Genomic DNA, 15,454 nt, shown 5'->3' on the forward strand with positions numbered 1-15,454 from the left:
ATTTCTGAGGCCATCTGGAGGATCACTTCCGGAAGTTAACTGCGTGTGTCGAGGAGCGGCCAAGTGCAGAGGTTAAGCAGAGCATGGACTCTGAAGCCAGGATGCATGCTTGAAACCCTGCCCTGGGACTTACCAGTGTAACGTAACCTCTGTGCCTCAGCTATAAAATAGGGATGATGAGAATGTGAATTTCACAGGGTTACTGAGAGGGTCAAGGAGCTGCTTTATTTATGTGGGTAGGCTTGTGCGGGCATATTATAAGTCAATAATTCTGTCAGCTATGATCTGTCCTAATGATTTTCCTGATCTGAAGGCAGTAAGAGACATTCAACTACCCTGTGGAGCTCTGGTAGCTCGATATGCCCTTAGGTTGTTTGGGGCAAGAATCCTGAAGGATCCCTTAGATGCAGGCACAGTCACACATTAAGGACTCACGGGAGTGTCCATAAGTACTAACACGCACTCTAGTGTCCTGACGTTTTCCTCACTGACTTCCTTACAGCCAGAAGTAGTTCTGTAGCTTCCACTACTACATCCTAACACACTCAAACCTGTCCTGAACATCTACAGTGTGCCAGATAAATCCTCAACTTATATACTCAGTTCTCCTCTTTCTCCCGACTCCTATCCTTCACTAATGCACAAATTTAGATATCCCCCATAACCTAAAATTTTAGATGTCTACAACTTGTCATTTCCCTAAATTAACTCATCTTCATTTATTTTATTAATATTACCACCAGTCTCCTGATCATTAAAGCTTAACATCATCTTTGACTAAAATCCTGAAAATTCTTGCTTCACAATGAAAATCTACCTAAAATGTTCCTTTCCATTCTATTGTGACCACTCTAATGCCAGGTATTTGTCACCTAACACCCAGATCACAGCATCATAACAAGAATATAAATTCTCTCTATGACACTCTACCTTCACCTTGCCTGCAACTAACCTTAACCACTGTTTAGATATCATAGTCCTACTTCAAAAAAGTACACGGTTTTTCAATGATTATAGCCTCCATCAGCTTTTACTCTATCTATGCCACAGATTCACCAAGGAGGCTTTCCTTAAGCCTACTAGGTCTATAATCTCCCAACCCTACACTTCTGCTCATGACATGCACATTCTCCTGAATCCCACCCACCCATCCTCCTTTCTTTGCCAAATTCTACTTATTCTTCAAGGCGCAGCTTGGTTACCATCTGCTTCTCTAGCCTGAGAGTTCTGTCTCATTCTCTGACACATGGCCTCTTCTTATCTAAAACATGTGTTTAATTTTTTACACACTCATATACTGCCTGCCCTGTTCATTTGTAAGATCCTGGAAGGTTAAGTCCTTTTTAGCAGGTGAATGTCCTATGTTTCCTTGGTGGCTTCAGAGTGCCCGTCACAGAGCTTTGTGCTGAGTTGCCCAGTAAGAATTCAGCAAGTGTGCTGATTTGACAAGGTTTCAGAAATTACAAAATTATTAATTAATATGGTTGTAAGCAAGTTCCTACACTCCTAAACCAAAGCTCCAGTCATTTTCAAAGTTATTTAATAATTTACTTACCTACCACCCACAGCAAAATCAGAGATTGCGTAATAGTAGGACTTGAGAACTTTGGGGTCGTTAAACACTTCATCTCCAAAAGTGTTCAGGCGATTGAGTGTGACTCTGATGTCAGTGGCAGTTACCCATTCCTGGGAGGGGAAAAAAGAAAACAAACAAACAAAAAAAAGAAAATGGTAAAGAGACTGAAGACGAAGGAAATATATGTGACAAAATTGTCTAAATTTTTCTAACAGTTAATATATCACGTGACTTATGCCCTCTTCCAGCATTAAATCAGCTATATTGCTCAAGGAGTCCCTTAATTTCCTAATATTTTTCTCCTTCTGGATTCTTCCCTTCTTTTGATCTAAGCTGTTGTGTCACTCAGAGTCCCAAAAAGCAGGAATAATAATCTTTTCTTCACAAGGCTGTTGAGAGGCTTGAATGAAATATACTTTTAAAGGCACAGCATTCAATAGGTATTCTGTACACACACCCCTTCTCTCCACCCTGTATCCACGCCCCAAATCCAGCAGAGAAGCCAGCACAGAGCTCGTGGGGCACCACGGTGGTTATCAGATATGCTGGTCATGGTCTCCTCTTGCCGGTTTTGTACCATCATCTCTCTCTCCCTCCATCCCTGGTCCACTACTGACAGACCTGGGAGAGACATCCAGGTACAAAGTAATAAATCATTACACTGGCCAGAACCAATCAGACGCAGTTTTGACTTGACTCTTCCCATAATGTCACTTCTCTGTGAGGCCTTCCCTGGCCACCCAACCGAACATTGCTGCCACTTCAATTCCCTATTTTACTCTCTTGTCTTATTTATTTTTAAGTTACTTATTTTGAGAGAGCGAGAACTCAGGCGGAGGAAGGGCAGAGAGAGAGAGGAAGAGAAAGAATCCCAAGCAGGCTCTGTGCTGCCAGCACAGAGCCCCCCACAGGCTCGAACTTCCAAACCGTAAGATCATGACCTGAGCTGACATCAAGAGTCATACACCACCCAGGTTCCCCGTTTTATTTATATTGTCTCTTTCCACCACCACCATCCCCCCACCCTGCCAATGTGCCGTTGCCACCACCACCACCACCAAGATTCTAAGCTTAAGGGAAGGACTTAATCTGCTTTGTTTACTGCAGTCTCCCTGGTGCTTAGCACACAGTAGGTGCTCAAATAACATATGCTGAGCAAATGAACAAATCTGGAAGAACCACGACTTATCAAATTGGAAGGTGTACCATAATAACAGAGGACAAGAATGAAAGTTATGAGCAAATGAATAAATCTGGAAGAACCACGACTTATCAAAGTGGAATACCATAATAACAGAGGACAAGAATGAAAGTTAAAGTTTTTCCCTAGGTTTTATGAGCTCTAAGCCCTTATAATAAATGCCTTTTCATTGAGCTAATTTTAGTCAGATGTTTACATCAACAGTAGACTGTTATAATAATGATTCCAATGAATCATGTCTGCCAGTGTCCACACCCTGCATAGTCCCTTTGCACCTTGATTCTAGGCCGGAGCATGTGACTTGCTTTTGCCTAAGGGACATGAGCAAATGTGACACAAACAGAAGTCTAATAAGCACTTGTGCACTGGGACTTACTCTCTTAGAATACTTCTGCCATCACGTGAGGAAGCCTAGTCTAGTCTCCTTGAAGCTTTGGGGCCACAGGGAGAGACAAACCCAGCTCCCAGCAGACCTGCCACTGAGGGAGCCCAGATCAACATGGAATCAGGAGAAATAATACATCATAGTCATTTAGGATCGTTAAGTTTTGGAGCAGCATATGACGTATGACCGCCAAAGATGCCGTTTCCACGGAAAGTCCTATGGTGGGACCGCACGTGGACATCAGCAGTGAGATGTAACAAGCAAGTGCAGGGCGGCAGAGGTGTTTTCAGAGGGCTCCCCGCAAGACTGGGAGGCACACCCCTGATTAAGGAGCATGGCTTAAACCGTGCCAAACACCTGGCACACAGAGCAACATCGAGGCCTCATAAAAGCTAATCCCCATGAAGCCTCCAAGTATAATTAGAAAGGAGAAGAGATGATGAGTCCACCGCATCCAAACTTGGAGCTCCAATAACAACTCCCACTCATGGCCACAATGCTAGGAATCTTTTCGTTGTCTGTAATGTAAATAGCTGAGCATATCTCTGTGTTTAATGCTTATTATCTCTCCTTCGAGCTTCATCTTTATCACAGCTCCCCTTGAATAAAAGCTTCTCAAGGGTTGGGTTTGAGTTGTTTTTTTCATAATGTTCATCTTAAAAAGAACAGACTAGACTAGGTTTTTTTGTTTTTTTTTAATTTTTTTTAATGTTTTATTTATTTCTAGGAGAGAGAGAGAGAGACAGTGTGAGCAGGGGAAGTTCAGAGAGAGAGGGAGTCACAGACTCCGAAACAGGCTCCAGGCTCTGAGCTGGCAGTCAGCACAGAGCCCAACGTGGGGCTCGGACCCACGAACCGCGAGATCATGACCTAAGCGAAAGTCGGACGCTTAACTGACTAAGCCACCCAGGTGCCCCTAGGCTTTCTAGGTTTTGAATCCCATTTCTGCTACTTAAAACTGTGTAGTTTGGGATAAGTTATTTTACCTGTCCTGATAAATGGTGCCAATGCCTCATCTGTAAAATGAAGATAATAAAACTGTCTACCTGTCCCTAAAAAAGCAGGGGGTGGGGGGGGGGCACCTGCATAGCTCAGTCAATTGAATACCTAACTCTTGATTTTGGCTTAGGTCATGATCTTGTGGTTTCAAGAATTCAAGCCCCATGTCAGGCTCTGTGCTGAGTGTAGAGCCTGCCTTGAGATTCTGTCTCTCTCTCCCCCTTCCTCCCCGTCTCCCTCTCCCCCCTCCACCCCCCCATGCACACTCTCTTTCAACAAATAATAAAAATAAATGCAATTTAAAAAGTGTCTACCTGTAGAGTTATTATGAGGGTTAAATGAGTACATATGGCTAATATATCTAAAGGGCTCAGAACACTGCTTGGCACATTACAGCAAGTGCTGTAATAAATGTTATTGTTATAAATCAATATATGCTTAGTAATATTCATATATAATGAAACCAGGAAGGGTCTCCTCTCCCATCTGGGAGATCACAGCTTCTGGAGAGAGGCACAGGAACCAATGAGGAGAGAGGGTCATTATCAGCTAAAGTCACATCAGCTAACCCTTCTGGCAACTGGTTATGAAAACCAGAGCTCTTACATCCAGAGGCACATAATTAATGTTTTTGCATAATGACAGCAACTGACCAAATCGATTACAGATGCCCACAGCATGTTCACTACATTCAGTTTCATGAGTTCCTATGGCATAAAGAGTAGCAAACATCCGGGGTGGCTGACTGGCTCAGTCAGTAGAGCATGTAACTCTTGATCTCAGGATCGTGAGTTTGAGCCCCACACTGGGAGTAGAATTTACTTTAAAAAAAAAAAAAAAAAAGAGTAGCCAACATCAGAATTCCTACAGCTGAGGGAACCACTTGAAGACAGGCTGACAAGGCGTATGGTTAGCACAGGGGCCAGAAAACCAGTCATGTGGGGTCACTGCTTTTTCCTGCTGACTGTACTACTACCTCTGCAGAACACTAACATACACTCATCTGGACAGTAGACACTACGCTAGCAAATGTTTGCTAGTTGATCAGCTTTAAAAGTTCATAGATCACATCTCCCCTAGACATCCAGTCTTCTCTTTTCTCATCTATCAAAAGCAGTTGTTCTTCCTATTTATTTTGAATACATCTTATTCCCATTTATTTTGAATATGTTACTGAAAGACCTTTGCAAACATCCTTACTGCTCACCATAACCTCAGAGTTTACCATGATCAAGGTTTCCAATCTCCCAGCAAACTACAGAAATATAATGGAAGGGAAGAGCTGGACCCACAGAAAAATAAACAGACTCTCATCATTTACTACCATGCAAAACCATACAACCAATTTAGAAACTCTTTGAATATAATAAAGTTCAAAGAGAAAGTGTGAGAAGACACAAAAGCATGAAGCTCAGAAGAATGAGTGGACTCCCTACTTAGAAATCACAACAGCTTTTCATAAAATGTACACAACATTTGCAAACCCACATCCAGTCTTTCTGGTCTCAGTCAGTTAATCCAGGCTGTCCCCATTTTGATGTTAACCTCTGCCACATGACAGAAGCATCTCCAATTCTGTGTTACAGAAAGATTCCAAATTATGGTGTATAAGGAATATGTACACAGAATTCAAGAGGAAAAAAGAGCTTTAATTCTTTCTGTGCTTAAATGGGGGAAAGTTTCTATCTTGACACTCAGGCACTATAGCAAGTGTACCTAAATTTATATCTTGTCACGAACACCAGTGCTTTTAGGCGATGAGAAGTTTTTATGACTGACGACAGAGCCAGACTGACCCAGTCCAAATTTCCTTGCACAATAATGAAGGAAGACGGCATTCTCACAGATCTTGCTTCAATTGTTCCCCCTTGTGAATACTAAAAAATACTTTTTGTCAAATCAGAGAAGAGATAAGAAAAGATGCAAAAATAACCAGTAGACTCATACGCTCTCTTCAAAAGGTCAGAAGCAAAAGTTTCCACAGTGAGTAAAGAGCTAAGTTAAAACTTGGCTTTCAAGAAAATTTCTAAAAGTTGTAGCCCAGAATACACTGCCATGTGCACAGGGACATAAGAACATCAACTGGGTAGCTGGAACAAAACGGCTCTCCTTCCCATCCTCAGCATCTCCAGGAGAGCAGGATAAGACCCACCTGTCCATTCTGCTGGGGTAGATTCCACCCTGACCCCTTACCTCTGAAGTGGGACCACACAGTCCATCCTCCTGCATCCTGTACATACAAGGAACAACTAACTGAGGGCAAAGCCAACTTCTGGATGCATTACCTGCAGCACTGGGCTATTGTCGAAGTTGTAGGCACTTGGCCTTCCTTCTAGGGTTGAAAAGGCCACGTTGCCCCCGGTTAGAGGGGAAATGTCACTGAATTCATCTGTGCACAAGGCTTGCTGCTCATCTCCTCCTGTCCTGATGAAGCCACGGTTTGCCTTCGAGTAGGTGTTCTCGCAGGAGCCGCTGTAGTACTGGTAAGGGACCCAGGGCCCGTCTTCCCGCGTGCGCTTGTAAATGGCGAAGCTCTCTGGGCGGCTGGTGTGGAACTTGAGTCGCACGTATGTGATGTCAAAAGCCTTTCCTGTGAGACAGACACGAAGTTCATAAGTCATGTAGGAAGCAAAGAAATTCCCTCTATTCCCAGTTTGTTTTGGAACTTGAAGAAGAGAGAATACAAATTGCCCTGTACACTGTGGACGAAGATGGTTCCAGAACACAGGACACACTGGCTGTGTCCAACAGGTGATTCCAAACCTGGAAATAGCAGGCCTTTTCCCTGAGAAAGGACAAGTTATAGTTGGGTTTATAAGCTGGCAAATAAAAGCTTGTTTAGGACATGCATTGTTGAAATTCTGTTTGCCATGAAAAATGGTAGCGCTGTACTTCTACTATCAAACAAAAGGAAAATGGAATGAAAAAGTACATTTATTCTTAATGCTGGTGGTTCACCATAAGCAATTTAATTAAAAAACAGAAAATTGTTGCTGACTTTCTAGATTGGTATTCTGGAAACTTTCAAGGTATTTAAGAACACACTCTATTAACTATAATGTTACTTCTTGATGCAGGAAGACTATCTTCAGCACTATTCTCCTTATCCACCAAGTTAAGAGAAGAATTTGAGAAAGAGAAAAGGACAGGGATTGAGAGGTGGGGCAGGGAGTAGAACAGGAATAAAGAAAAAAAAATCCCTCTAGCAGCTGAACAAAGAGGGAAAAAAAGGGAGAGAGAGAGAAAAGGAGAAAGGGGGTTTAAAGTTGACTGAATATGTTCCAAGGAGAATATACAAGATCTGAGCACTTGAGCAGGGAAGAAGAGCAACCACTGGGCTGCTGTCTTTCTGGAGGAAGAGCCGAGGTCAGACAGCTCCCTTGGCAGCCAGGGTGTGGTCTGATGGCTGGGATGCCTTGGCGGCCAGCCAGCCTGCCTTCAGGTGGGTCAAAAAGACAATGGGCAACTGTTTTTAATTTCCTTTCATTCACAAATTGGGTCTTTCTCTGACAGTATTTATCCTCTGCAACCTCCATGCTCTAGTGAAGATTACAGGCTGGCCAACAAGTATTGTGGGGCATGACTACATGTTCAGTCCTACGTTACACACTCTGGCGGACAGAGTGTGTTACACATAACAGGTCCTTATACTCAAAGAGTGGAGTCTTTCCTCCCCCCGTGAATTAACTGCACACGAAGAACCCACAGGAAGAACCGTTCTAGGCCTCTCCTACAAAGCTCACAGAGGAGGAACTCCTGCACACTCGCAGAAGGGTTGAGGAGAGACTTCTGCCATCCTCTCACCTCCACGTACCTACTCATCCCTGGTGGGGGGAGTGATGGTCCTGTGTGGCCTGGAATCTCCCCAGCTCACTCTCCAGCTGCCTGCCCGGGGGCCCCGCTCCTGTCCTGCACTCCTCTTGCAGGAGTGCGGCTGCCTCTGTGCCCGGGAGGCCTGCTGTGGCCCTACTACTAGATGCGGGACTAAGTGGGTAAGTTCAACTGGGAGAGGAGGGGTGGGGGAGGGGGAGGAGCAGAAAGCCCACATAACTCATGTGTCCAGGCTCTATTCTTTAATCCAGTATCACCTACAATAAACTAATATGATGAGCCATATCTATTTCTTAGTTAGATCTTATATAGTTCAGACCTTAAAAGACAAGTGTAATTAACTGTCCCCCATATTCATGAAACACACATACAATTTTGAACACAAAGGTGTGTGGCATGATGGAGAGAACACAGGACAGGGCGCGGTGAGCCCTGCGCTCGGGTCCGGGCTCCTTCAATGACTAGCTGTGTGATTTCTGCTCCACCACTTCCTCCTCTGCAACGATGAAGGTGATGACCCCTGAAGCACTCACCTCAAAGGGTTGTTGGAAGGTCCAACTAAGATCTTACATATACTTGGTTAATTGTAAAACTATACAAATATAAGGCATTATTATAATAGAGTTTAGGAGAAAATTCCGGAATTAGGATCCTGAATATGTTCACATGTAAAGGTCTGACTGGACCAGGGACTACCTCGTCCAGTTGCCAAAGAATATTACACAAACCTGGATCTCCCACCTCAGGTGCAGTACAACATTCTGCCTGGACACAGGTTATGAAAATACAGTTTACAACCGTCTTGTTAAAAAAATGAAAATGTAACCTCTATATCTTTACTGTATCAAAAATGTTAAGGTGTATTCCCTGTGAATAAGGGCGTGGATTTATAATATAGTATCTCTAGCATTCCAGAGCTGATCTAAGACATTCCAGAGTGGTAAAACAATTGTACTCTCTTTAGGACAGGTGGTCTGGGATGTTCAAAGGCCCACTGGCTAACCTGTGGATTACAGATTACCCTTGCTTTCCTACTCTCTCTGTCTTCATTTCTGACATCTCATTGTTCTTTAAACAACCCAACCTGCAGGAGGCTGGATCAAAGGAAAGAAGATAAAATGGAACAGGGTATATTGTGTTCCAGACTAAAATCTGCATCACAGAGCCACTCTCTGAAAGACGTGGGCTTCTGGGGTCACTCTCACTGCTGCCACAGACACAGCACTGGGCAGCAGAACGTGAGCAAGCAACTTTGCTAGCATTAGACATTGAAGCAAACTGGTTTGCTGGTGCTGGCCGCACTCACTGAGTCTTGTTTTCAGAGCTGCCTTTTTCATTCTAACCTACGGCCACAACTGAAGAGGAAAAGGGCTCTGTGGCAATCTGTAAAGGAGGCTATATGTGCCACATGACAAGAAGGCTATGTGCACTACCCTCAGAGTTAGAGTCAGTCCAGAGGTGGAGGAAGACCACTGCAATTCCATGTGATAGGTGCTTTGACAGGGCAAGTGCATAAAGTTCTGGGAGCATGGAGGAAAGTGACCTAACCTGGACTTGTACAATCAAAAAACATTTTCTAAAGGAAGTAACATCGACATCCAGGACCTGAGGAATGCAGAGGAATTACCTAAGCAAACAGAGATCAGTGGTTGCGCTAAATGAAACAGCATGTATGAAAGCCCAGAGAACACAGAGGAGTGATCACCGAGAATCAGAGTTGTGTAACACAGAGAGAGCTGGAGAGAGTGGCGGGAGATGGGCTCACCAGGAAGGAGACGAGGCCAGGCCTGAGGCCGTGTTAAAGAGCAACTTCAACCTAAGGGCAATGGTGAGCTGCTGAAGGATTTACACCAGGAAATACATGATCAGATTTGACTTTTAGAAAGACTACTCTGGCCACTGGGTAGAGATTAGGTTGGAAGGGACAGGACTAAAATTACGGAGAATAGTTAAGAAGATGTGGCAATAATCCTGGAGGGATGACAGTGGCTGAACTAAAAATAGGGGCAGTTGGAACGGAGAGAAAGGAGTGTATTTTGTGGAGATGTGGGAAGCAGACCTCGGCAGTAACTTGGTAACCAGTGGACGGTAAGGGGGAGTGGGAGCCACCTCTGAAAGCCTCCTCTACTTTTACTCTATTGACATGTCGTTTCACTGTCAAAGCTTCTTTTCCAGAAATAGGTAGAAGGATTAAAAATAACATTCCATTTTCTAATTTACAAACAAGCAGATGGAGGGCAGAGCCACCCACTGAAATAGAGGACAGAGGAGGTTAAGCAGGACTGGAGGCTGGGGTGGAAGGCAGGATGGGGACATGAGTTCAATTCTGGATGTACTAGTTCTGAGGTGTCTGTGGGTCATTTGAACAAGAGGAGATGTCTACTATGGAGTTGGATGTGAGTGGTCTGAAAGCCCGAGAGAGACGTCTGAGTTAGTTATATAGATTAGCATGTAGATGGACAGGGAAAGTTGTGTATAGTTGAGACCAATGAAGCAAGTGTGCTGAGTGAGAAGAGAGTTGACTTTTGAGATCACTCTCCGGAGCATCAACATTTAAAGCATAGACAGCAGATGGTAGGATTACAGAGGAGGCTGTGAGGCCAGAGAGGAAGGCAAGTAAGAGCACAAATATCATGGAAGCCAAGAAGGTTTGAGGAAGAAAGAATCAATGGTGTTAAAATATGCTAAGAGAGTCATGTAAGACTATGACTGAGATGTCCATTGGCTTCAAGCTACAATGGGTCACTGCTGTACTTCGTGAGAGCAGTCCTGTGGGCAGGGTGGGTGGGCCTGAAGATGAATGGCAGATATGAGGTAGAGAAGAAGACACAATGAGTGTAGTCAATCTGCTATGGCATTTGGCAAAAGCGGGGGGAAGTGGAGAACAAGAAGACAATAGTGGGATGGGATATAGGATCAAGGAAGATTCTTCTTTCCTGTTTTTTTAGATAGGAGATATGAGGTTGTATTATATGCTGTGGTCGAGTCAGCCAAAAGAGAAAGAGTGAATGTGGAAACAAGGCTGGGAAATAGGAATGGGATTCTGTGCTAGCAAGAGAACTGGCTCTATACAGGAGAAAAGCTGCGCCCTTACCTTACCTTACCTTACCCCCCTTGCTATGTGGAAGCAAATGCAAGTGACCGAGAAGGTTTTAAAGAATGGACATTGAAAGAGTTCTGATGACTTCATTTTTTCTGTGCAGTGAAAATCACAGGTAACTGCTAACAGGTTGAGAGCAAAGCCAGTGAGGAATATCTAAAGAGAGGGTAGAGACCAGCAGAGAAAGTGGACTGGAGGAAAAGGCGGCTTGTTGGGCAGAAACAGGGCTGCCAAGAACAGGGTACAGATTTTGCACAGATATTTCTGTGTGGGTGCAATTTTCTACAGCCACTTCACATCTCCTTTATGGATAATAAGAAAAGGGGACTGAAATTAGGTCAATGAATTTGGAATCTAATCTGAATAAATAAGGAAGCAAATGCCGAAAATGGAGAAGAGTCAAGGCCTGAGTTATCTATCCACAATTACCTGTAGTCATGGATAATCAAAGACTGGGACACTAAGGAGCTGGCTTTTATTCCATTAAACAGCTGCAGGTGAGACCTGTCATACACCCTGGCTCTCGTTCCCTCTCTCCCCCTCACCATACCTCCCTACTCTTTATCCATCCTACTCGTTTCACAGTAGACAAAATAAAAAGATCTAGTTAAATGGTGGATAAATAGAACATGGGGTCAGGTCTCCTGATTTCTAGTCTGACGACAGCTTCTCTACTATTTTTACACTGTGGGAGCATGCAAAAGTAGGCAGTATGCCTTTAAGGTAAAGAGGCCAAGCCAAACAATTAAGAAAATCAGTAAGTAGTCGTCTGGAAAGTATTCCAGCAACTATACAACTAGAAACCCCCCCCCCCCCCAACTCACCTCACGGTCATGCACATGAAGACTGACGAGATATATACACACCCTCAAGAAAATATTTAGCTTCTGAATGTTGTACTGCTTTCCCCCCTCCCCCTGCCACATTCCTTCCATAAACAAAAAGACTCAAGTACAGATGTTTAGAATGAGGCACACAAAATTAACTATTACTTCCTGCTCTGATTCCTACAGTTCAGGCTGGCTGAGGGAACGAGGCGGGTGGGGGGAGGCGTCTGAACAATGAGAATCCAGCCTTTGTTCAGGCAGGGCCAAGCAGAGGAATTCTGCTTAAGCCTCCTACGTGGTTAAGTATTTCTAATCTCTCTGAGTAGGGGAGAAACCTTTCCTGTCTTAGAATTGGATTCAAGTACTGACTGCTGGGGAACATAAATGCTTCTCTGTTATGCACAGCTCAGAAGAATTCCATGAGGATCTTGTGAAACAGCCCCCTTTACAGTGAGGTAATGAATGACAATGGCTATATAGAATTTTTCAAAACGCCCTTCTGTGGCCTGAATTCAATGAAGAGAAATGATTCGTTCTAAAGTATCAAATTAGGAGTCACTGATTCACTGTTGTTCCTATGTGCTAACACCTTAGAATCAGAAAGTGACTGTTCTCCTTGAAGTCACACTGGACCTTAGGACTATACCACTTTAGTAAGGTTGTGGTGCATAAAGTCAATCAGAGATGGCAGATGCTTAGGCTACTAAATGGGATTCTCCAAACAGTTAACACAAACAGTAGGTCACAGAAGGCAACTATTTGAAACGTTTTCATTTTTGTTAGTATAACTGCTGGCTGAAACCAGAGTTCCCAGAACAACGTGTACAGCTGCTGACCAGCTGTTCTCGTTCCACCGCGGCAGACTGTACAAATACAGCCTGGCCCATCACGATGACCCAGGGCCAAGTGAATGCTCAATGTGGGATCCTCAAGTGGACACAGATGGGTGATCAGAGAGCATAAAGGGGAGCAGTCATACACAGGACGTGTGGAGGTGAGATGGTGCACAGAGTTCATGCCAGCCGCTAGAAACCTCAGGTCAAACTGCCTGTTGAAAGGTTAGTTTCTACCGGCTAAAATTCATCCTCAAAGTAGATGGTTTTTAAAACTCATTAGCCCATTTCTTTCCCTTAAACTTCAGTGCTCCTTTTTCATACCCTCTCTCATCAATCAGCTGAATGCCAACAGCACAAGGGGACAATTCTGTGCGAGGCACATCTAAATCAGCACAATTTAGTCGAGGAAAAGTAACCTGCAGAGCTTTGTATAAAACAGTCATTTTAAATTGAACTTATGGAAGCAAATGCAATGGAATTTACAATTGGAGAAAGCATTCCTATCAAATGAATAAACAAGAGGCTTCAACAGTGCAAATTTCCTGAACACATGCAATGAGGACTTCCTATCACATGACGCATGTGGTCCTGTCCCGACAGAGGTGTGCTCAGATTAGTGGTGCCGGGCCGTGGGGACTCTCAGTCCCAAATATACAAAGCAGGCAGATAAAGGAACAGAGAAGTTAATCATTTTAGAATTCTTTTAAAAACTAAAATTCTATACAAAAGGCTATTTATAAAAGTAATGCTATGGCTCTAACAATGGAACTAAGGGAAAAACAGAAGTTTTGAAGTTGATTGGCATGATTTGGGGGAAGATAAACCCATAATCTCTTAGAGAAACTACATGTTTCCATAAAGTACCAATTTAAAGTTTAAGCCAAAGAAGACAGTTCTACTCTCTCCCCACCACTCCCCCCACAAACCACTGGAACCTTGGTGCTATTGCTGAGTAAGACCATGGCACCAGCCCAGTACAGCAATCCTCAAAAACTAAAATCTTCCTGCTTGTATTACCCAACTGCAATACCTGAAAAATGCCATATACATTGTAGCAAATTAAATGGTCAAAAGTGATTTGGCTTAGCACACTAATTAAATATGAGATCATTGCACAGCCATTGTGTGAACAGAGAGGATTCTTAACACTAGAATACCAAATAGTCTTGGAGGGTACTTTCAAATAGGTGCAAAGTATTATTGGAGGTCACAGATATTTTCTACCATCTAGACATACCTTAATAATTAGACATTTTTAAGATAAATAAGTTTATCCTAATTTATATCTTTATCATTTTATTTGAAATCTTCACCAAAAGACACAATTCCCAAGTAAAACTGCACTCCAAGAACTGGGCATATATGCCTTATTAACCCAAACCTCATGTTTCCAAGACTCAGTATCAACCCTAATTCAGGCTAGTGGGTCACAAGCATGCCTGAAATCCTTGAGCCAAGCTAAAGGAATGAAGCCAGCATTACTCCCACTCAGCCAAGCTGAGGCAAAAAATCCACTCAACTGAACGATAGAGTTCTAACTACTAGGAAATGACTGACATATGGAAATTAATGGAGTCACATAAAGAAAATAAAGAAGTTAATTATAATACTAAGGAAACAGAAATAAAGAGGCAATGAAATATAAGCTGCATGAAACCAATACTTTAAAAATGTCTAATTATTAAGGTATGAAAAGAAAAAACACACCATAGCTTTATCGGAAGTTATTTCTTATTCTGTGGCATCCATACACTATTAGGAATTGACTAATTTTTGTCTTTTATCAACAGAAGAATAAAGAATGGTAAAAAAAAAAAAAAAAGAAAATCTGAGGGGGGAAAGATTCTCTTATATAAGTACAATGGTGCAATAACAGACTAAGATTGACTCTGATAAACCCTCCACCCCCCGAGTCACAGAAAATTGACCATCTGCGGGGCGCCTGGGTGGCTTAGTCGGTTAAGCGTCCGACTTTTGCTTAGGTCATGATCTCGCGGTTCGTGGGTTTGAGCCCCGCATCGGGCTCTGTGCTGACTGCCAGCCCAGAGCCTGGAGCCTGCTTCATATTCTGTGTCTCCCTCTCTCTCTGACCCTCCCCTGCTCACACTGTCTCTCTCTCTCCTAGAAATAAATGTTTAAAAAAAAAAGAAAGAAAGAAAATTGACCATCTGCGTACTTTTATTTACTTAACAACTATTTGATAGGTGAATTTAAGTGAAAGTCCACCAAGCTATTTAGAATACTTAATCCTTCATTTTGCTACAATGCCTTTTACTTTCTAGTTTAATTCCTAATAAACCCAACCCCTTCTTTCCTTAGATCTGTATCTGTCCTCAAAAGAAGAAATAACTACAAATACCATAAAATATGTTAAATACCAAAATATCTTTCTCAGTTTTCACAACTGCTTAATTTCTTACCACAGCCACCCATTAGGTCAAGGATAAGAGCCAAACTGCTCTTGAGAATTCCAAGTCCGATTATCAACAAGTGTTTACTGGGCACTTATTGCAGCACTGTTCTAGGTATGGGGCTAGAGCAGAGAATGAGACAGACAAGGTCCCAAACTTGAAGGGCTGACAGCACAGTACGGAGTGAAGTAGGTAAGGGATAGATAACAATCACAAATCAAAACAAAAATGTAATGCATCAGATGATAAGTGACACAGTGAAGAACAAGGTGGAGATGGAAATCATGC

The 15,454-nt window shown here is 43.0% G+C and overlaps 1 protein-coding gene across 1 annotated transcript in view; it reads right to left on the reverse strand.

Moving 5' to 3' along the window:
• LAMC1 (laminin subunit gamma 1) overlaps positions 1 to 15,454 on the reverse strand; it is a 126,542-nt gene that overhangs the window by 38,632 nt on the left and 72,456 nt on the right. Inside the window, exons 2-3 of the mRNA XM_039252980.1 lie at positions 6,447 to 6,751; positions 1,556 to 1,686 (exon numbers count right to left, since the gene is read on the reverse strand). Coding sequence (XP_039108911.1) covers positions 1,556 to 1,686; positions 6,447 to 6,751 — 436 coding nt within the window. The remainder of the gene's footprint in view (positions 1 to 1,555; positions 1,687 to 6,446; positions 6,752 to 15,454) is intronic.

Source organism: Hyaena hyaena, unplaced genomic scaffold (genome assembly GCF_003009895.1).
Source record: "Hyaena hyaena isolate Hyena2069 unplaced genomic scaffold, ASM300989v1 scaffold_439, whole genome shotgun sequence".
Classification (NCBI taxonomy): domain Eukaryota; kingdom Metazoa; phylum Chordata; class Mammalia; order Carnivora; family Hyaenidae; genus Hyaena; species Hyaena hyaena.